A 22,309-nucleotide genomic window follows, 5' to 3' on the forward strand; every position below is an offset into this window, starting at 1 on the left:
ACACATATATATGTATATATGTATGTATGTATGTATGTATATGTATATATGTATATATATATGTATATGTATAGGCAAGATAACCCAATAAAATAAAAGGTAAAGGGATTACATGAAATAAGAGAGAAAAAATGAAGAAAGGAGGGAAAGAAGAATAGACTTAGTCACCATGTCTCAGCATGCTTGTGACTGCGCTCCTCTCATTGGTGAGTTCTTTCTGGAACTACTCCCATTTTAGGGACAGTTCCCAAACTATATATCCATAATTTTCCAGAATTAGCCACCATGTCACCATGGAGATTATTCCTTCTCCTCTCCAGGAACACAAAAACTTTGAAGGAACTACCCAAGAACTCAGGGCTACAAAATTAAGCCAAGAGAGATACACAGAGGCAGCTAGGTGGTGCAGTGGATAGAGCACCGGCCCTGGATTAAGGAGGACCTGAGTTCAAATGCGGCCTCAGACACATAACACTTACTAGCTGTGTGACCCTGGGCAAGTCACTTAACCCCATTACCTAGCCAAAAAAAAAAAAAGAGAGAGAGCGAGAGAGATACACAGAAAGGGATATATACAATAAACTCTATTTCAGTTTGTGGATGTGTGAGCAATGATAAGATATAACTGCAGCCTCTATCTACCCCTTTCCCTCACCCCAAGAAGAAGCTAGAGTTCCAATATATGGGTCAATAATCACATGCCAGGCAGTGTTGCAGTCTAGGGGTACTGGGAACCCTGAAATTCAAGGGCAAAAGGCATGGGTCTACCTCAAAGAATTTTGCCACTGAAGCCTTCTTTCAATCAGAGACAAGGTTTATTGTATCCCAATAGAAGTGGGCAGGATTTTAAGAATCTGCCCATTTGGTAGACAAGACTGACTTTTTTCATAGTGAAAAAGATTGTGGGAAGATTTGGATGGGATCAAGGGTAGCCAATAGCCTGGGGTAACCCTGAAGTAACAGAGAAGGGGTCTAGATGGGATTAAGGGTGGGAAATAGCCTGGGCTGGTCTGGAGGTAATAGACAATGATGGGCTGGGCTGGGTCAGAGGTAACAGAGAATTGAAGATTGGAGTTAGTCAGAGACACAATGAAAGGACAGTTGAAAAGATTATTGAGTATCTAGGTTGGGCTGTGTGGGAAGGTTCAGGAGCTAGGCTGCATTTTGGGGATCCAGGTCCCATACCCCATCAGGAAAATGAAGCATACAATAAGGTAGTCACCTGCCCCAGGTGGCAAAAGCTGAATAGAATTTATCCCTGCCTTATATGCTCACATCTTGGTGAGATTTTAGGGTTTTGAATAAAATGAGCCCAGGAGATGTTACAATGCACTACTAAAAGGGGGGCCATTATTATCTAAACCTGGTCCTACAACTCTGGGGAGTCAACCTCAACTCAAGCCCCTAAGGAGAACAGAACTGCAGAGAACCACAGGGAAGTCTTAAGGCTCCTCCTAGGGCCACCTAAGCATCTATAAAGTCCTCTTTTTTGTATTTAAATCTCTTCGTTACCTGGTAACTTCCTACCTTTCGTGTCCTCTAACCTTCCATGATACACTCTATGAGCCAGCTTGCAGTTCCTCAAACATGGCACCTGATGTCCTGTCTCCCGTGTCTTTGTCTAGAATAGCTTTGTCTCCATCCTCAATGTCTAGAATGTTCTGTTTCTCCCCATTACCTCTTCATTTTCCTGACTTTTTTCAAGACTTAACTCAAAGACCGCTTTCTACAAGAAGTGTTTCTGGTTACTCAAATTGCTAATGCAATGTAACTTCAAGTTGCTAAGTTACTTTTCAGAGTACCTTCCATAAATTCTGCATACATCTTATCTGTGCCTGGTTATTTACATGTTTTCTCTCCCATTAGAAAGAATATGGGCTCCTTGAAGACAGGGACTATTTTTGCCCTTCTTTGTCTTATCAGAGGTCAGCACAGTGCATGGTACATAATAAGAGTTTAATAAATGCTATTTGACTGACTGAGGGTTCCAGACAGCATGGATGCATCATAAGTATGACCACCTGTGATGCAGAGGAGCTCCCAACAATAGCTTCTGTATTTGCTCTGAGTAGTGATAGTCCTAGAACAGGGGAGGGGAACCTGTGGCCTCAAGGCTACATGGGGCCCTCTAGGTCCTTAAGTGTAATCCTTTGAATGAATCTTAAAGGGTTCAGTCAAAGGGCCACACTTGAAGACCTAGAGGGCCACATGTGGCCTCAAGGCTGCAGGTTCCCCACCCCTGTCCTAGAATGATCCCATATCTTTGGGTAAAAATGGGTTTAAACTGATTTCCTAATTTTTATCTCTAGTTTTCTTGTTCTGCTTCATATCTTACTGATTTTACATTTCTATTTTCACTCATTAATTTCCTGAATAAATAAATCCTCTACCTGGATCACCACCAAGTTGCAATAAATGAATATCTTACCTGAAGACAGAAGGGTAGTAAAGCATAGTAATGCCCTCTATGCAAAGAAGGATTGCCAGGCCCCATGCCATCATATGGTAGAGCAGAATAGTACTAGAAGGAAAATGAGAAAGCGAAATTTAGATACACATTGAAATAATGCCATGACACTTTGAAAGAAGCTATACTGAAATGGTCAGAAAAATGCCTAGTGAATAGACCTTCTACAAATATTTCATCTGTTCTTGGGGAAAACAGTTAATTTAGAACGTTGACCTAACCCTGAGAAGCAGTGTGGTATAGAAGAAAAAGAGATGGCTGTAGACAGTCATGAAAACCCGAGTTCAAGTCTCACTTCTGACACATACAGACTGTTTGACCCTGGGTAAATCATTTAACTGCTCAATGTCTTGGACAACTCTCTATGACTGTAAATTACAGAGCAGTAACTACCATCATGGTAGAGGAAATTTCCTCAATTAGAGATCTCTATTCCAATTTGAAAAAAAAAACAAAACACCACAGGTCTGCTTCCCTCAAACCACCCTGGCTTTACAAAACACTGTAAATGTTTTGCCAGAAGAACAATTTATACAACACCAATATTATAAGAATTAAAAATTTTGAAGACCAACAGCACAGTATCATGCTTGATTTCATCCTCTGCTCTGACTACTAAATTCCCTGGCTTTCTTTAAGTCCCAACTAAAATCTCATCTCTACAGGAAGTCTTTCTCTCTTAATTCCAGTACCTTTAGTTAATTATCTCATATTCATCCTGTATATTTATTTGTAAGTTGCCTCCCCCACCCTACCCCATCTCACCCCTCCATTAGATTGTAAGTGCTTTGAGGGCAGGCACTGTTTTTTACTTCTTTTTTGATCCCCAGACTTGGCACGGTACCCGGCACCCAGTATGTGCTTAATAAATCTTTATTGATAGATTACAGGTATTTGTTACATGAAATTTTTTTTTCTTTTCAAATGGGGTAGAGGGTGGAAGGGAGAAAAAACAGATTTCTGTAACTTGTTTAAAAAACAGAGATGTAGGGGTTGCTACAGATGGGGAATGCTACTTTCATATGAGGTCACTTTTTAGTTTTACTTAACAGAATTATTTCATTACCAGAAGAATCTGTACCTCTTTATTAGAAACTTGAGTAAAGTAGCTGGTTGGTTGTTGTCCTTCGTTCTCCAAGAGGACCAAAATGACATCACTATGTTAGAGTCAAGTTACGATGTGTCTGACTATGGCGGATCAGATCAACACGAGCTCGGAATGCTCTACCACAGGTCAGGCCCAAATAGTCCATGTGAACATTTGGGGTGGATTCTCTAAATTTGCACACTTCTCCTTTCTTTTGAGCTACTTCAATTCTGCTTTGCTCATACAGCACAGTGCCTTCTTTGACGAGGGCACGCCATGCTGGGTGGTCCCATCAGTGTGTCCCATGTCTCACAATCTATTCCAAAGTTCTTCAGAGAAACCTTGAGAGTGTCCTGGAACCACTTCTTCTGACCATCATGTGAGCACTTGCCTTGGTGAGTTCTCATCTTTTAGGCAAAGCAGTAGTGAGGAAGAGGAGAAGGGGGGAAGGGAGAAGAGGAAGGGAAGAAGGAAGATATGAAGAGGATTTGAGATGTAGAGAAGAAATAAAGAAGGAGGTCAAGGTGAATTGGTCTCTATTTTCTCAATAATTTATGAGGTGAGATCTTTTGTTGAGAGGGTTGGGGCAGGGTAGTATAAGAAGCCTAGGGAGAAAAGAGAGTTTAAAACTATCACTGCTGGCAGTGGAACAGTCAGTTGAGGAGAAGAAAAGGGATTGCCTTAGTGTAAGGAGGGTCCAGTTGAGATCAGATAACATAAACTTGTAGTGGACCCTGTCAGTTTCAATCAACTCCAAAATGTGAGTAGGAGTGTGGGAACACTCTAAGGTTGAGGTTTGACAAGGGTATATAGGATTAAAGAGTATAGGATGGTGTAAGGTTGACCACAGGGTCAAGATTGGAAAAGGAGGAGATTGAAGCTGGAGCAGGGGTGAAATCTTTTACAGCCAGACTCCTAGAAAGGGTTGTTGGCTTTTGTTAGCTCCATTTCTTCCAATGACTTCTCAGTCTCATTCAGCTGGCTTCCCTATAATATACAAACTGTGCCACCTTTCAACTACTAAACCAGATGGCCTTGCCTCAGACCTTTCAGATTCCATTGACACTGTCAACCACCCCTTCCTCCTTCATACTCTTTCCTCCCAAGACTTTTGTTCCCTCTTGCTTGTCCTCCTACGTGTAAGACTATTCCTTCTCCATCACCTTTCCTGAATCCTGCTCTTCCTCCTTCTCCTCCTCCTCCCACCATCTAAGGATGACTGGTTTTCTAAGTTCTGTTCTAGGCCCTCTTCTTTGAGTTTTTTGTCAATTCTACCTCCAAAAATCTTTCACAACTGTCTCCTCTTCATTCATACAACTGCTCCCCTAGTTCATGTCTCATCACCTCTAAGTTATTGCAATAGCCTTCTAATTTGTCTTCCTGCCACCAGTCTCCCTCCTGTCCAATCTAATCCATCATAATTGATAATACTGAAGTACAGATCTGATTCTATCAGCCACTTATTCAAAAACACAAACTCCAGTCTGGCATTTAAAGCCCTTCACAATCAATCCACCCTGCCAGTCTCATTTCATTTTACTGCCCTTCACATATTCTTCCTTCTAATTGGGCAAGTTTTCTAACTCTTGCTAAACTCAAAATTATAGCTCTCCCCTCCATGCCTTTGCACATCTAGAATGTAATCCTTCTTACCTCTACCTTGTAGAATTCCTACGTTATTTCAAGGCCAACTTCGTGTCACATTATATTTTGAAATTATTTTGAATTTTGAAATTACTCTTGGAATTAATTTGCATAATTTTTGCATATACTCTGTATTTACTTAATTGTGTACACGTTTTATACTTTCTCCTCCTACCCTTACCAGAATGTAAGCTTCTGGAGGGAAGAGACTTTGGGTTTTTGGTTTGGTTTGTTTGTCATTGTATGTTCAATACCAAGAACAGTGCCTTACAAATAGTAGGTGCTTAATAAATTTGCTTTTAAGTTGACTTAAATTCCTGATCACCATTCCAGCACACTACCCATTGTGCTATATTACCTTTCACTAGTGATATCAGAGAACACAAATTTTAAAAGAACTCTCTTTGACTTAGCCTGGTTTATTCTCCCTATGGATCCTTGATGCTCACTCATTCTTAAAAAATCAAAGCCATTCTGGACCTCCAAAACGTTCTGAAGTTGGAATTGAGAAATGAAGTAGTTGATCAAGAAATGACCAACAGTATATCTGCAGTATTTGCATAGGTGATAATAAGATTTCTCAATGTTTGGGGGTCTAATAAAGGGCTAGTCTCCTCTTTTGTTATTCAATATTCTATTTTTATCTTTATATCTCTGGAACACAGTGCACAGTGATGGCCACATTGTAGGTGTTTAACAAATGGTTGTTAATTGATTAGTTGCTACTTAAAGAAGGAAATTTGTGGTTATCAGAAGAAGTTTTGAGTTATTTACTGCACAACAATTCCATTTCCCCCACTAGTTTCTCAAAGTTAACTGAGCATATGGCCCAATGTAACTTCTGTGTACATGAATGAATGCTCATGACTCAAGCACACTTAGAACTTGGTGGAGATTTTTTGAAGATATTTTTTCCCTTCCCCACATTAAAATATAGAACTTCTGTCTAGGCTTCTATCACATCTCCTGGCAGAGGTCCTAGATTCCAGCAGATTCTTTTGGCAAATATTAGATACTCCACCTAATCAGAGCTTTAACATTCTTAGGAGCTCCAACTAAAACTTAAACAGGGTGGATTAATGGAAAAAGCAAGGGTTTTCAAACTGAAAGGACACTAGAGCATTCAAATGCAAGGGGGAAAAAAAAACAAAGGCAAGAAAAAAAAACCACACCCTAATGAACATTAAACACTCTAACATTATTTACACTTGTCTTCTCTTATTAATGGAATGCATAAATGTTTGTATCTTCACAATCCGTGGACACATGCCATTGCTCCTTCCCTTTATTTACTTCACATACCACTTTTTACCATTCATATTTGTTTCTTGTAGCTACATTAAATTCTGTCACACTTGTTTACCAAGTTTTCTCTTAGAAGCTTTGCCCAGGGAGTACTACTGTCTCTGCTTCTGGGCCTATGCCGTAGCTTTTGTAAGCCTCTCTGGTTGCTTCTAATACTTTATTCCTATAAATAGCAGAAATGGACTTAAGAGAATTAAAGCTTTCTTATGATTGACAATTTTGTAGTCAATTTGAGGGAAGGCAACAAGGAATCATTTCAAGATATTTTCTCCTACCATACTATAAACTTTTCCTGGAAAAGCAGTTCCCTCAATACCTTTTTTTTTTTTTTTTAAGGCAATTGGGGTTAAGTGACTTGCCCAGGGTCACACAGCTAGTAAGTGTCATGTTTGGTCTGAGGCCATATTTGAACTCAGGTCCTCCTGACTTCAGGGTCAATGCTTTATCTACTGTGCCACCTAGCTGCCCCCCCAATACTCTTTTAACTTGAAAACAGGTTAGTATTTTAGTTCTTCCTCTTTATGTTCCAGAGTCAATAGGCTTTGTTGGAAAGGGAGAAGTCAGGAGGACCTGAGTTCAAATCCAGCTTCAGACCAAACACTTGATACTTACTAGCTGTGTGACTCTGGGCAAGTCACTTAACCCCAATTGCCTAAAAAAAAAAAAAGTGGACAAGGAAATAAAGTGTTTATTCTGAGTAAGCTAGGTTAGCCTTTGGTAGTCTTTCCATTTTGGTCGTTAAACTTCTGGTTCAGAAGCTAGAAGCTTCTACAGTATTAAAAGGATACACTTTGTTCCTTCCCATGTCCACCACCCAGAGGATTAGGCTGGTGAGGTTTTGGCTGGGAAACATTTTCATGCCAATCTTGTTCCCCTTTCCTAGGAGACTTCCCAGCATCCTGAAAACACTTGTTTTCTTCCTGCCTTCCCATCACTCACTAAGATGAGAAAGAGGTGCTAGCTGGTTTACGAAGACCCAGCAGAACCTTTTTCTTATACATCTCACCCTACTTTATTAGGATCATATCTATGCCATTTGTTTACATCAAATTTTAATTTAATATTGAACATCTGTTTTGCTCTTTTTTGGGGGGGAAGGTGTTGGTAGTGTTTCCATCTGAAGTATTCTTGCTTTTGTCCATTTTGTGAAGGACTCTTTAAAAAAAACCAACCTAATACTTCTATCAATAATATGTTATTTAGCAGTATATCACATGTACACATATATGATGCTAAGCAAGTACAATGCAGACTGATGATGTCAAAATACTCAATCAACTCATATACATCACATCAATTTAATTTTATCTCATTAAATTCAAACAGGTACTATTATACACTTCACACTAAAAATGAATTACACATTATTTGGATTCAAATTAATCTCAACCTCACTGTGATTTATAGATCCAGTGCCATACCAAACAAATTATCAAATAATTACTTCAGAGAATTAGGAAAAATTAATAAAATTCATTTAAAGAAACAGAAATTCAAGAATTCTCAAGGGAAATAATGGAAAAAAGTAGAAAAGAAGGACTCCTAGAAGTTCTAGACCTCAAACTGTATGAGAAACAGTAATCGCTAAAACTATCTGCTACTAGTGAAACAAAAAGAGAAAAATTAACCCATTCAACAAGTTAATTACATAAGAAGCAGTAGCAACGGAATATACTAACACAATTTTTAATAAACCCAAAAACTCCAAATGCTGGAGTCACAAATTATTCATTGAGCAAAAATGCAAGGAAAACTGGAATGCAATTAGATAGGAGTTAGGTTTAGAACTACATCTCCTACCACAGATCTCAATAAATTCCAAATGGACAAAGGATTTAGACATAAAAGGTCAAATCACAAACCAGAGAATCGGGGAAGAGAACATCTATCTCAATTATAGATAAGGGGAACAGTTCTTGACCAAACAAGGAATAAAATGTATTCACAGAAGATAAAATACATACTTTTTAATACTTAAGATTATAAAGGTTTTATAGAAACAAAATCAATGCAATAATAATTAGAAAGGAAACAGTGAACTTGGAAAAAATCTTTGCAGCAAATTTCTCTGATAAAGGTTTAGAATCCAATACATTTAAGAAGCTAAATATATTTAGGGGCAGCTAGGTGGCACAGTAGATAGAGCACTGGGCTTGGAATCAGGAAAACTCCTCTTCATGAGTTCAAATCTGGTCTCAGAAACTTACTAGCTATGTGACCCTGGGCACATCACTCAACCCTGTTTGCCTCAGTTTCATCTGTAAAATGAGATGGAAAAGGAAATGGCAAACTATTTCAGTATCCTTGCCATGAAGAGTTGGATATGACTGAAATGACTGAACAGCATATTTAGGAAATTGATGCAAATGCATAACAATAAGAGCGATTCAACAATTGACAAATGGTCAATGGGTCTCAACAGGAAGTTCTCAAAAGAAACGAAAACTACTAACATCCATGAAATATCCATGAAAAAAAGTGCTTCAAATCACTAAAAATAAAAGAAGTGCAAAAAATATTGGTAACAGCCCTTTTTTTGTGGTGGCAAAATATTGGAAATTGAGGGGATACCTATAAATTGGGGAATGGTTAAACAAGTTGTGGTATATGAATGTAATGGAATACTTCCATGTAATAAGAAATTATGAGCAGGCAGATTACAGAAAAACCTGAAAATATTTGTACAAACTGAAGCAAAATGAAACGAGCAGAACCAGAAAAACATTTGTACACAGTAACAGCAACATTGTGTGATGATCAGCTATGAATGACTTAGCTGTTCTCAGCAATATGATCCAAGACAATTACAAATGACCCATGTTGGAAAATGCTATCCACATCCAGATAAAGAACTAATAGACTCTGAATGCAGACTGAAGCATACTTTTTTCACTTTTTTTTTTGTGGTTTTTTCCTTTTAGTCTGTTTCTTCTTTCACAAATGTGACTAATATGGAAATATGTTTTACATGATCATACATATATAACCTATATCAAATTGCTTACCATTTTAGGAAAGGAGAGGGGAGGGAGGAAAAAGAGGGAGAAAAATTTGGAATTCAAAATCTTGTAAAAATAAATGCTAAAAATTGTCTTTACATTTAATTGGAGAAATTAAATATTATTAAACAATTAAAAATAAAATAAGTGAAAATTTAAAACAATTCTAAGGTTCATACTCTTATTCTGAGTATGATTTAAGGATCATACCCTCAGATGAGCAAAGATAGCAAAAAAAGAATAGGAAAAATTTTGGTGAGGACGCACACTAAAGCATAGTGGTAGAATTGTAATTTCATTGAATCATTATGGAAAATTTGGAACTAGATCCCCAAAATCAACAAATTGTATATACCTTATGAATATAATTAATACTACCACTAGACTTATCTCAAAAAGAACAAAGAAAAAGGAAAAGGACCTACATGAACAAAAATATCCATAGCAGCACTTTTAATTGTAGCAAAGAACCAGAGACAAAATCAGAACTCGAAACAAAGTCATTCCTCATAAGATGAGGAATGAATGAACAAATTATAGTGTAGAAATGCAACAAAATATTACTGTGAAAGGGATAGATTCAGGAAACTTAAAGAACTTATGTGATACTGATACACAAGAGGACTGATACTTAGTCAAGTGGGGAAAACCAGAAAAGCAATGTACGTGATTGTAACATTGAAAAGGAAAACAACTGTGAAAAACAATTATGAGCAGTGCAATTATCAACTACTGCTCTAGAATACCAACAATGATTCACATTTCCTACATCTAGACAGATAGGTGTTGGACTAGAGATACAGAATGAGTCATTTTTAGACATGATCAACATGTAGATTTTTTTTCCCCTCCTGATGCTACTTATTTATTACAAGAGAGGCCTTATATTTGGGGAATGGGAGTAGAAGATTTATTGGGATAATTTAGTGAGTAATGCAAATAAAGAAGAAAAAAAGACTATCAATAAAACTAATAAACACAGAAAAGAACAGAGGGAGGTTCAGTGGAAGACACAGATAAATAAGTTATATTGGAAATAGAGAATCATGGTGTCATAATCCTCTTCTTCTGTTCTTTGTACGTGGAAATGTTCATACATGTTAATATTAATCAAACTTAAAAAGAAAAGAAAAAATGTTTTATTTTAAAGACACCCTGTGTCAGAACAATAGTAACCAAAAAGAGCAATGTCTGTGTTAGACTATCCTACAAAACCAAAATGCCCAGAAATTCCATGTGTAGTAGTTATATTTACATAATCCAATTTTAGCTAAGGATTAAGGCCTGAACTCCAACAACAGAACTGAACCCTTTGGTGAATATTGTTGTAGCTAAGAATACAATCCATTTACTCCACAATTTTGCAGTTTGAACATTCCAGTTTTGTAACAGTTCTTTGGATCACGTAATTTGCAGGTTTCTTTTAGCCTTATTTTTTCTTTTAAATTTTCCTTTTTAGGGAATTTTAATTCTACAATTGGAGAAGAGATTTTCTAGGGACCAACTGTCCTTTTGTTACTTTTGAAATGTCTCCACTAAAGTCTTATTCTGATACTTCAAAGTATTAAAAGCTTTTCATGTGGGCTCACTGATACTCTGAATTTCATTCATCTGAGAATCAGACTAAGCACTCAGAGGTTTATCACCAGAATACTGGCAACCAGATGACATGCCTACCATTAAACACCAATTTTTTGGCTATCGCTACCCACTTAGAAGGGGTTACAACCTGTGCCCGTAGAGGGAATGTGAAACAAGCAATGTAATCGTTGATTAGAATGTATTGATAAATACTCTACATGGACCAATTGAAGTATTATTGAAATATCTTAAACAGCCTTAACTGGAATTTTAATTTTTAAACTTAATTTTGTCTTAAAGTACCATTTTTAGAATTGGTATGTAAAAGCCTTTTGCGTATTGCTTATATCCTCTCTGAATAACAACAACAAAAGGACCAAAGTGCTATCCGACCAAAGGACCATAGACATAGAGCTGGGAAAGTGTTCAGAGGCCATGTAGTCCAAATTCTCATTTTGCAAATGAGAAAACTGAGCCCAGAGAGATTAAGTGACCTCTAATATGACCTACGACTTTTGTCTCAGATTATTCTTGCAGAGATGGGTCCATGGATATGACACATTGCATATATTGTCAGATTTTTTTCAACATATTAATCAGTTTTCATGATTTTTTCTTCTTCTTCTTTTAATTCTTTGTCCTAAGAGACAGCTTTCTGGGAGGAAGGAGGGGAAGAAAAAGAGCGAAATAGAGATGATATGAAAACAAAAAATATCGATGAAAGTCTATTTTCAAAACCTTAATGAGTTCTTTATCCAGTTGCATACCACATTCCGGGCAATATTCATTTTTCATTTGCTTTTTTAAAAATCTAGTGTGGATGATTAGAATTATTGGTACAAATGACTCCAGATTCTATTGAAAAAGGGTTTGTGTGTTTTTATAACAACAAAATTAATATAATGTCCTCTGTCAATAGACACATTTGGAGAATCTCATCAATGTAAGGAAAACTCCTTTCGTTTAGATACTGCTCTGGACATTCTGCATAATATTAGTGAACACTTCAGGCAGGTGCATGTCAATGGTAGGAGAAATAACTACCAGCAAACCCTTACCACTAGCTGGGGTATTTCCCTATCCTAAAATCTCTCAAAATAGTCCTTAAGACTTAATTGGCTTCATGAACTTGTGAAATGGCTTTGGCCATTGCCACAATCCTGGTTTACCTAAGGGCATAAAAGATGCCTGCCCAGTGGGAGTCAAGGCCCTCCAGACTTGGTAAATCACACTTTGTCCTGCTGACCAGACACATTTCTGTATGGGTAGAAGGAGGGTGGGGCCTGAACTATCTGACCTAAGTGTTACATTCTTATTGAGTGTCTTCTCTATTCTATAGCTAAGTAAACTTCTTTTTGTTAACTGATGATCTACAGGTACCTCACTTCATTCCAGTTCTGAACCTGAAGCACCAGACTGTCATGAATCAGGCCCAGCCCACTAGACTGCCCTCATTTTTAAAGTTTCAATTGATGTTAATACTCAGTAGATCATAAAATTATTTCTGTCAAACCTGTTCAATACTGTGTGATTTAAATACACGTGAGGCACTTTGCTTACACTGAGACAAAAAAGCTGCACTTCATTGTGTGGCAGCCTGCTGTTTTGAAATTAACCAACATTGTCAGCTGTATGACTGGGAAGATATAGTCTGCTCCAGAAAATTGTCTGTGAAAGCTTTCCTGTTCTCCTCCCATTTTCATCATTTCCCTCAATCTGGCATTTGAGATACTCCATAATCTGGCTCACCTCTACCATTTCAATCATATTGAATATTAACTCCCTCCTTCATGTACCTTTCCATCCAGTCAAACTGCCTGGCTAGCTGTTCCCTAAACATGGGATTCCTATCTCTGTGCCTTCTTTTCACGAGTGATTTCCCCATATCTGGTATATATTCCCTCAGCTCCACTTCATGGAATCTCTGGTTTCCATCAAAACACAGTTAAGGTGCCACCTCCTAGTTGAGGTATTTCCTGTTCTCTGTTGTTAATGCTCTCTCCCTCCTGAGATTTTTTTTTAAATTTTGTATTTACTTATACGTGTATTAGTTCAAGCCACCCAGTAGAATGTAATCTCCTTTAGGCCAGAGGATGTTGAGTTTTTATATTTGTTCCCACTAGGCTTACCACAGTGTTTTCATGCTTGGTAAGTAGTTATTGAATGCAATTAAATGTGTGTGTAAATAACTTTAGATAAAGATGTTATAGAGATAACAAAGTAGACATATATGTAGAAATCAATAGTTGCTGTTGCCTTTGTGGGAAAAACTGTTTGCTGCTCCCAATTTTTCCCATTCTTTGGGATGGATCCATCTCTGCCATTCTACCACTGTCATAAGACATAGAAAAGAACTATACATACTGAGGACCGTTTTGTATTCATTTGTTGTTGTTTAGTTGTTTCAGTCATGTTCAACTCTTTATTGACCCCATTTAGGGTTCCCTTGGCAAAGATACTGGAGGCTTTGCCATTTCCTTCTCCAGCTTATTTTAGAGATAAGAAAACTGAGGCAAAAAGTGTGATTCCCAGTCCAGTGCTTGATACACTTCACCACCTAGCTGCCCCATTCACGTGAACTGCCTAACCCCATGATCAGCTTTCTATAGCAAGAAGTCTTTAGCTATGCCTAGGCTGGTCTTCACATAGTATATTCTAGGGAAGCAGCTGAGTAGGATGCTTGTGAAAGATCATGGGCTCATAAACCTAGAGCTGGTAGGGGCTTTGGATCTAGTTCCATCTTCTCATTTTACAGATGAGAAACTGAGGTCCACAGAGGTTAAATTATCTGCCCAAGTTCATACAGATGATATGAATCAGAATTTGAATCCATATCTTTTGACTTGAGCTAGGGCTCTTTCCACTGTACCATACTGATTCAGATTGTGGAAAGTTTGGGATACCAGGCTCAGAAGTTTTTATTTTATTCGCTAGACAATGAGGAACCACTGCTTTGGGCATGATCATCTTCTCCATATTTTTTTTTTTTTTTTTACAGATGAGGGACCTTTAGGAAAATTAAATAACCTGCTCATGGTCACATAGCTATTAAATAATGGTCCTTTCCACTGCCAATCTTACATAAAGGGAGATAATAATGTTTTTATTTTCAAAAGTATCCCTCTGAGTTAGAGGCATATAAAACATGCCTATACATGTTCTATAAAGGAGACAAATATAAATAAGAGTGAATGGTCTCAAAAACATAATGCAATTAAGCAAGGTTAAACAGTAACTATCAATAAAAATTTGAAAATAAGATTTGCCTCACAGAAGCCTTAATATGTACTGAGAGAATCCATTATAGTGTTTTTTCCCCCCAATTTAACTATGGAACCAATTCTTTCAATTCAGCGCTTTTATAGTATTAAATTCTTCATCATTCATTTCCAATATTTAGAACTTGGAAATTGTTTCCATCTACATTTTATTATCTTAAGAAAGTTTTGATTTTGTATGTTATATATATTAAATATGTATTGTTAGGGCCTTTTATCTGCTGGTCTTCTTTTTAGCTCTAATATAGTATATAAAATGTAATAAGCTTGTCAATTGATGCTGATCAATCAGCAAGTATTTATTGACCACTCTTGAAAATCATTTGAAGTCTCAGAGATTTGGAGGTTTGCAGTAAGATTAAGAGCTGAAGGGACCCTAGAGGTCATCTAGTCAAACTTCCTCATTTAATAGATAAGGCTACTGGGGATCATAAAAATTAAGTGACTTCCTCCAGTGACAAGACCAAGATTTGAACCCAGGTCCTCTGACTCTAAATGCATTACTTTCTTTCCTCTTACACGTAGCAGTTCCCTGGAATAAAGATCTCTCAAAATAAATTTATCCTTTTCAAAATTTTTCTCCAACAGTAATAGTTAAATAAATTTTTATGACAAAATTCAGTTTGTGATTTATTTTCTCTGTTGATACCTTAATCCTGCAGATCTTCTTATCACCAAGTAGGCATCTACAGCATAGCAAAACAACCACCAGAAGCAGGCACTATATAACAGCTGGATCCACATCTACATTAGGGAGGGAAAAGTATACATTAACTCGCTTGAAAACATTCACCATATTCCCAGACCATCCGTGAAATGAAACATTAGAAGTCCACTTCCTTTGACGTTATTAATTCAACACATGAGTGCATTCAGTTAGACATGTGGCTGTAGTTTTTGCAATGAAAGAAGGATATTCATCTTGTGATACATTGTTCCCTCTACTCGACTAGATATGTTTAAAGAGCTTTGTTTCCTTTAACACTTTTCCACAGGGTGGATAAAGTACATGGTGAAATGTGCTAGACTTAAACTACAGTAGCATCTCCTAGGAGTTTACAAATTGGAGCACCTTTCCTTCCATTCGATCAATGGAAAAATGGTTAGGAAATATACCTCAATTATGATAGAAAGGAACTGTTTAAAAAACACCAACAGAATATCTCTCTAGTATGAAGTAAAAATATTCATTCAGCTGTAACTGAGAAAGGTTTTGGGGACAGGCAATGAGAAAGGGTTTGCCTTCTCTTGAAGGCGACAGAGTCTTTTGTTAGGTGAAAATAGAACCAAAGTAATTTTCCTCTGTTAATCTTTTGAGGGAGGTGTCTGGATGTAATTTCATTGGATCAGAGAACTCCCAGTAAAGAAGTTCCCTCCACTGATACATATCAGCAACTCCTCCATAACTTTTTTGGTCTTAGTCAGTTGGCTTTAAACATGGAAAAGTTAGGTAACTTATTCATTGTCACACAACCAGGACCTTCAGAGGCATCACTTAATTTTCCTACCCCCAACGTTATCCACTAAACCATGCTCCCTCTTCTCTGTCTACAATTCATTGATTAACAGCACAAAAGCTTTGAGGTTCACTTTGTCTTATTGAGTACAAGAGTTGTCCTAATTCGAAAAACTCTGGCTAAAGGTCCTTTGCTGTTTCTACCCATGGAGGATTTTATGGCGTAGATAAGAACTGCTCAGAATGAGAAGGCATGGAATGTTACATGCACCACTGGAGGAAATACCTACATGGATCATGGATCAATTGAAATATTGAAGTATTATTTTGATGATAATGAATGAATTCCATTTAGAATGAGGATATCATCTCTAGAAAACACTCCTCTCCTGTTGTGCCTTCCATTACATTCCATACTATATAAATGTGTGTGTGTTTGTGTGTGTGTGCACATGCACGAGTGCATTTGGGGTGGCAGGCAGTCAGATAATAAAGTAAAAGGTAGGAAGAGGGAATTGGGATTAATGAGAGAAATACAAAGATGGTACTTACTGCACTTCCTACACAGAAAGCAGTAGGCCACACATCTGTTCCATTCACCACGGAGATATTTCCAATGAAATCTGGAAATCCTAACCATACTGTAGACCTGAATATGATACCTAAGGGAATAATGAAGTGACCTTCTAAGTCTGTAATTCCAATTAAATTTGCATGCTTACATGTAGTTATGTTTCAAGTTATATCCAGAGAGAAAACAGACAAATACACACGCACTCACACACAAACGAATGCAATAGCTAATAAATATTTGTAAAACTGACAGAAGAACTTCAGGGCTTAGCTACAAAGTATCTTAACCTATTTTAGAATAAAGGCAAAGAAGCTATTTTTGCTTCTCTCACTGTGTTGATTCACTACTAAAAATTGATGTATTTTCAACTCTTTTATTACACATTTCCCATAAAAATATCTATTATAGAAAAAATAAATCTGAAGTAATAAAAGCTATTACTTCATCTTTTAAACATAATCTCCTAAATTGATTACCTATATTTCTCTATAAAAAGATAATGACAATGTTGTCTTTTAAATGTTCCTTTTTTATTTTTCTGAACTACTGGTTTCATTTCTTTCCTCAAATACTTCTAAAAACTGAGCATACTGACTACTTCATTAGATGATACTACTTGTTTACAAATGTATTATTATGAGCACTTAAATAGGTAACATGAACAAGAAAAGATGGGTCACAAAATGACTAAAGTTAGTTGTTGCTTTTTTTTTTTGAAGAGGAGATGCTTAGATACCTTCTTCCTGTTATCCAGTCGTTTCTAAAAAAATAATAAAGTTTGATATTTTTATTAGAATATTATATACTGGCATAGTAAATAGAAAGCTACCCTTGGAATCAAGAAGATGTGAGTTCAATTCCTGTCTGAGTCACCCGGCTTAGTGACACTAAGCAAGTCTCTTAATATCTCAGTGCCTCAAGCAACTCTCTATAAATCAATCAACTAGCATTTTTAAGCACCTACTATGTGCCAAGCACAGTGCTAGGTACTCAGGATACAAAAATAAAAATTAAGGAGTTTAGAGTCTGTCGGGGAGATAGTGTGTATACACACACACACACACACACACACACACACACATACACACAAAATAAATATCAGTTAACTGTGGGCAGAATGGAGTGGGAATGGAAGGCACTAGCAGCTGGGGAATCAGGAAACATTTCATGTAAAAGGTGATGCCTAAACTGAGTTTTGAAGGAAACCAGGGATTCCTAGAAGTAGAGATTAAGAGGAAATACATTCTGGGTATGGGGCACAGCCATTAGCAAAGGTACCAAGATGGGAAAAGGACTGTGTGAGGAACAGTAAGAAGGCTAGATTGGTAAGGTATATGAAGGGGAGTAATTTATAGTAAGATGGTGAGATGGGTTGGAGCCAGGTTGTAAGGAGCTTTAAATAACATACAGAGGATTTTATATTTGATCCTAAAGTTAAAACAGGAAGCTACTAGAGTTTAATGAGCAAGGGAGTGACATGGCTAGACTTGCACTTTAAGAATATAACTTTGGCAGCTGTGTGGAAACTGAATTGAAGGGAGAAACTGGAGATGGGATATTATAGTACTTCAGGTCAGAAATGATAAGAGTTTGAACTAAGATGGTGAATGAGAGAAATGATTATTAAATAACAAATTATTGAGGAAATGCAGGGTTTTTTCCCCTTTTATTTCTTTATTCTCTACTAGGTCAAGCCAGCATCGAAGGACATTGGGGATAGTGAGGATGGATTAATTTTCTCCTCAATCTTGTTCAGACCCTACCCAAGTGGGGAAGCCCATTATGCTCTACTCAGGCTGGGGGTGGGTGTGGGGGAGTAGTAGATCCTTCTTCTAGATTGCCCAAGACTGGGGGTGGTCTGGGAGCAAGAGTGATCAAAGTCACAGTCCCTAGTCCCTCATTAGAATAAACCTACCTCTCATTATAACATTCATTCTCTCATTACTTATTAACCAATCAGAATTGATTTCCACACTCAGGTACTGAAGGGTCCTTTGGTTCATGAGAGATGGCCAAATGACCATCCTTTTATTAATTATTTGTTAGCATAATTAACAAAATGATTAATTACCCAGAAACTGTTTCTTTCTTTCTTTTTTTTTTCGCTAGACAATGGGGTTAAGTTACTTGCCCAGAGTCACACAGCTAGTAAGTGTCAAGTGTCTGAGGCCAGATTTGAACTCAGGTCCTCCTGAATCCAGGGCTGGTGCTCTATCCACTGCACCACTTAGCTGCCCCCAGACACTGTTTTTGAAGTTTTTATATGTCACATAGCCCTGTGAACAGTGAGAAGGGATCAGATGTAAACAATGCTGTAGTAGTTTGTGAAAATGGCAACTGATCTGATCTGTGGGCTGATGTTAGGTCTGACCCTTGACCTTGTCACCTCCCACAATTGATCCTCTTCCATGGTCAAGAATTCTGACTGTAACACCCTATTATTCCACCTCTTCCTGTGCCTGTTCTTTGTCCTTACCCAGATCTTGAGTTCTTCCAGCCTTCTTTGCTCTCCCAACCCTTAACCCTTAAAGGTTTCCATTTCTCCCATTCTGATACTGAACCTATAGTTAACCAATTCAACTTTATATAGTTTCCTATTTTCAAATCCCTTTACAGGGATGGCAAGATCAAGAATGTAACCATCCTTGATTATATAGAAGCAGAATGAGGATCATGGTCATGGGAATTGAGAAGACTGAGGGACTGGGAGATGATAGTGTTAGAAAGAAGCTCAATGTGTATTTACTATTTGTTTAAAATCCCCTAATACAAAGGGCAGGAGTTGGAGTAGAGAATACTATGAAACGGGTCCTGAACTCTTTGGAGAAAAAAGGAGAATAGATTTAGGACCAGTAGACAAAGTCACCAGGATCTAGATTATATGATAAATTTGGAGAGAGTGAACCACAAAGGAGGAGAAATTGCTGAGTGATGGAAAGAAGAACATGCAAATGGAAAGGGGGAATAAGGAGTATTCTGACTCTTCTTCCAGTACCACCATGTCAGGGGTAGAAGAGAAGGGGGACCCAGACAAATTAAGGTTCTATATTGCAGAGCAAGGCAAGCGCAGATCTACCATTGGTGGAGAGACTTTGCTATACCAAGGAAATCATAGACCCAGTCCAAAAACAACAAACAAAAACTTTTTACAAAATGATACCACTGCCTTATGTTTTAAACAGTGCTTTGTACTTTTAAAAATAGTTTAAAAGTAGATAATGAGATACATTTTCTCATTTGATGTAACAAATTGGAGAAGTGGTCAGGCATCATTTCCCTCATTTTACACTTGAAGAGCTTGAGGCTCAGAGAGGTTGTCACTTTTCTATAATTACACAGGAATTTCCTGACTCATATTGTAGTGGATTTTCTACCAGACCATGGTAACACAATTCTCATTATTTCTTAGAGCTAAAAGAATATGTAAATACTAACTCCTTTAAAATTATTTTATTTTTAAATTTCTATTGATGGCTTTCGTTTTTGACATCACTTTCATTCTAAATGAATCCCTCCTTTCCCCATCTAAGTTATCCCTTGTGACAAAAACTAAAAAAGAAAAACAGAATAAAAAAAAGCCTGTTCAGCAAAACTCTCCAATGCATCAATTCAATCTAATAGTGCATGTAATGTTCCAAACTGCAAAATTAGGGAAGGAGGTGGATTTTCTTTTTATCTCCTCTTCTGAGCAATCTAAACAGATTTTTTTTTTAATTAAGAAGCTTAAGGACATAAAAACTCATGTACAACTAAATGACTCTTCTAAAGTTATAAAGAAGAATCATAATGAAAAGTCTAATGAATTCTGTCCATTAAGCTGAGTAAACCAAAAGTTTCACCCCAAGTATGTGACTGACTACTTTCTCTCCTTCTTGCACCTCAAGTTTTTTTCTCCTAACCAAGTCTCTTGAATTTTAAAATGACATTTCTGAAGCCTAAGCTTACAGAATCAATGGAAAGAGCTGTAGGGCGTGGCCACTGCTCCACTTACTGCCCAGAAGTTGGAGGCTGATGTGTGCTGCCCCTTGAATGGAGCAGGAGGCAAGCCAAACATTCTAATACCCTCTCCTTCCAACAGAAAACATTTACTTCCAGCCTCCTGACTTTAGGCATGATCAGCAACACCTGGTTCGTAATTCAGCAATTATGTCAATTCAATTCAGCAAACAGTTATTAAGGGTCTACTAAGGGCTAGGCATTTATGAATCAGATTATAAATTACATTTTCCCCTACAAGAACAATAACTTGAAAATAAATTCAAACTATGCTGATCTTGCATCTTGTATTGATTGTCCAGGCCAAAGAAATAAAAAATAAAAATTACTTTTCTCCTTCTAGCCCAGAGTTAAGTGGGGAAGAACTCTCATTCCTCCATTTCATCCTGACTGACTGAAAAGCAGCCTTCAGATTGTGCTTTGAGATCACCCCCCAAGAGCAACTTCCCTCTAACTCTTTGGAGCGGGTAAAGAACCCCACAGACCCCTCTTTACCTAAGCAGCCCAGGAGATCACAGGCAGAGACGAAGAGCAGGATGGTGGCACAGGAAGTTTGGGGGAGCTTCTTGGGCCCCTGGCTCTTCTTGGGGAGGAGCTGTAAGATGCTGAGCAGCAAGTTGAAGGAGGCACTCCCGAGGCACACCCCATTAAATACCTGGGGCTGGAAAGCTAGCACCAGCTGCGTGGCTGCATCCCGGTTGGGGCAACAGAAGGTCTCGAGCCTGGGAGATGCCATGGAAAAGTCCACCCTGTGGTATGTGCAGAGATCTGTGGCCCCGTCTGCTTTATTCAGAGGCAGGGAGGTCTCCTCATCCCCCACAGATCCCTGGCCTCAGGGATTAGATCATGTGCTGTAGCTGGGCAAGGAAAGATCATGCGGATGGCTGCAGCTCAGGCTAAAGCCCCCCCTTTCCAACCCCCAACCAGAGCTGACTTTCTTCTCCTTTCTTTTCTCTCAGAAACTACCTCTAAAGGGGATGGTCTCCAGTCAGGTGAAACTTCTCCCTTCTGAACATTTCTGAAAAGATACTATTAAGGCATCCCTGCAAAATTCTTGGTAAAAAATGATTGTAGGAGAAGTAGTAAATGGATAGATAGGACTTTTCAGTCTCGTTAAGGCAAGCCAAGCCAAGCTTTGAATTCATTCAAAGTCTTTTCTTATTAAAAAAAAAAAATACGGCCTTTAGCCTTCCTTTTTCATCTCTAAAGGATCTAACAAGACAGGCAACGAGATGTGGTGGATTAAGAAGTGACTTCAGAGTCAGGAAGAGCTAGGTGTTTCCAGTCCTGCCTGTGCCACATACTAACTGTGACCAAGGGCAAGGCATTAATCTCTCATTACCCCTTGCGGTACCCCTTTAAATACAAAAGTCATAGAACAGTTGCTGATCTGTATCGATTGAGGGAGTTTCCTTACTGGGAAGTCCCTAGAGTGATGAAATCACAGGTCTAGACAAAAATAAAGTTCTAGTAAAGATGAATGACATATACCAATTACTCGTCTGCTTTGGGTTTAGTTAGGTCACTTTGCCATGGTTCATAAGCTATGATTGACCATGAAGTAAAAAGTGGGTGCCATTTTTCTTTAACCTCCAGCCTGGAAATCAATTTCCTATCAAGAGAGTGCTTTTAACCTTCACAGCCTCCAACTAAGACCTCTCTATAAAGCCCAATTCAGAAGTGATTTTCAAGACAGACTGTCCACGTTGGACACAGGCTATTTTCAACATGGAATAATGAGTGTCTTTTTCTGAACAATCTGACTGCATTTCAGGGTCAGATGTTTAAAGAACAAGAGATTCAGTTTTTGAATTTTTAATGGCTTTACAAATAAAATTTCAAATTTGAATTTCAATGGATTTCCCCTTGGGATGACACAGATGAGAGTGGCATTGAATGGGCAGACATGGATGGGTTGAGAT

The 22,309-nt window shown here is 37.8% G+C and overlaps 1 protein-coding gene across 2 annotated transcripts in view; it reads right to left on the reverse strand.

Annotated features, from left to right (window-relative positions):
- Positions 1–21,478, reverse strand: part of GPR143 (G protein-coupled receptor 143) — a 57,891-nt gene extending 36,413 nt beyond the window's left edge. For both annotated transcript variants that reach the window (XM_027835416.1, XM_027835415.1), the window contains exons 1-4: positions 20,883–21,478; positions 16,370–16,479; positions 15,011–15,105; positions 2,429–2,521 (exon numbers count right to left, since the gene is read on the reverse strand). In XM_027835416.1, the coding sequence (XP_027691217.1) occupies positions 2,429–2,521; positions 15,011–15,105; positions 16,370–16,479; positions 20,883–21,123 (539 nt within the window). In that variant the 5' untranslated portion in view covers positions 21,124–21,478. The remainder of the gene's footprint in view (positions 1–2,428; positions 2,522–15,010; positions 15,106–16,369; positions 16,480–20,882) is intronic.
- Positions 21,479–22,309: the final 831 nt, after the last annotated feature.

The sequence above is a fragment of the Vombatus ursinus genome, unplaced genomic scaffold (genome assembly GCF_900497805.2).
Source record: "Vombatus ursinus unplaced genomic scaffold, bare-nosed wombat genome assembly UNPS02014814.1, whole genome shotgun sequence".
In the NCBI taxonomy this organism is placed as follows: Eukaryota; Metazoa; Chordata; class Mammalia; order Diprotodontia; family Vombatidae; genus Vombatus; species Vombatus ursinus.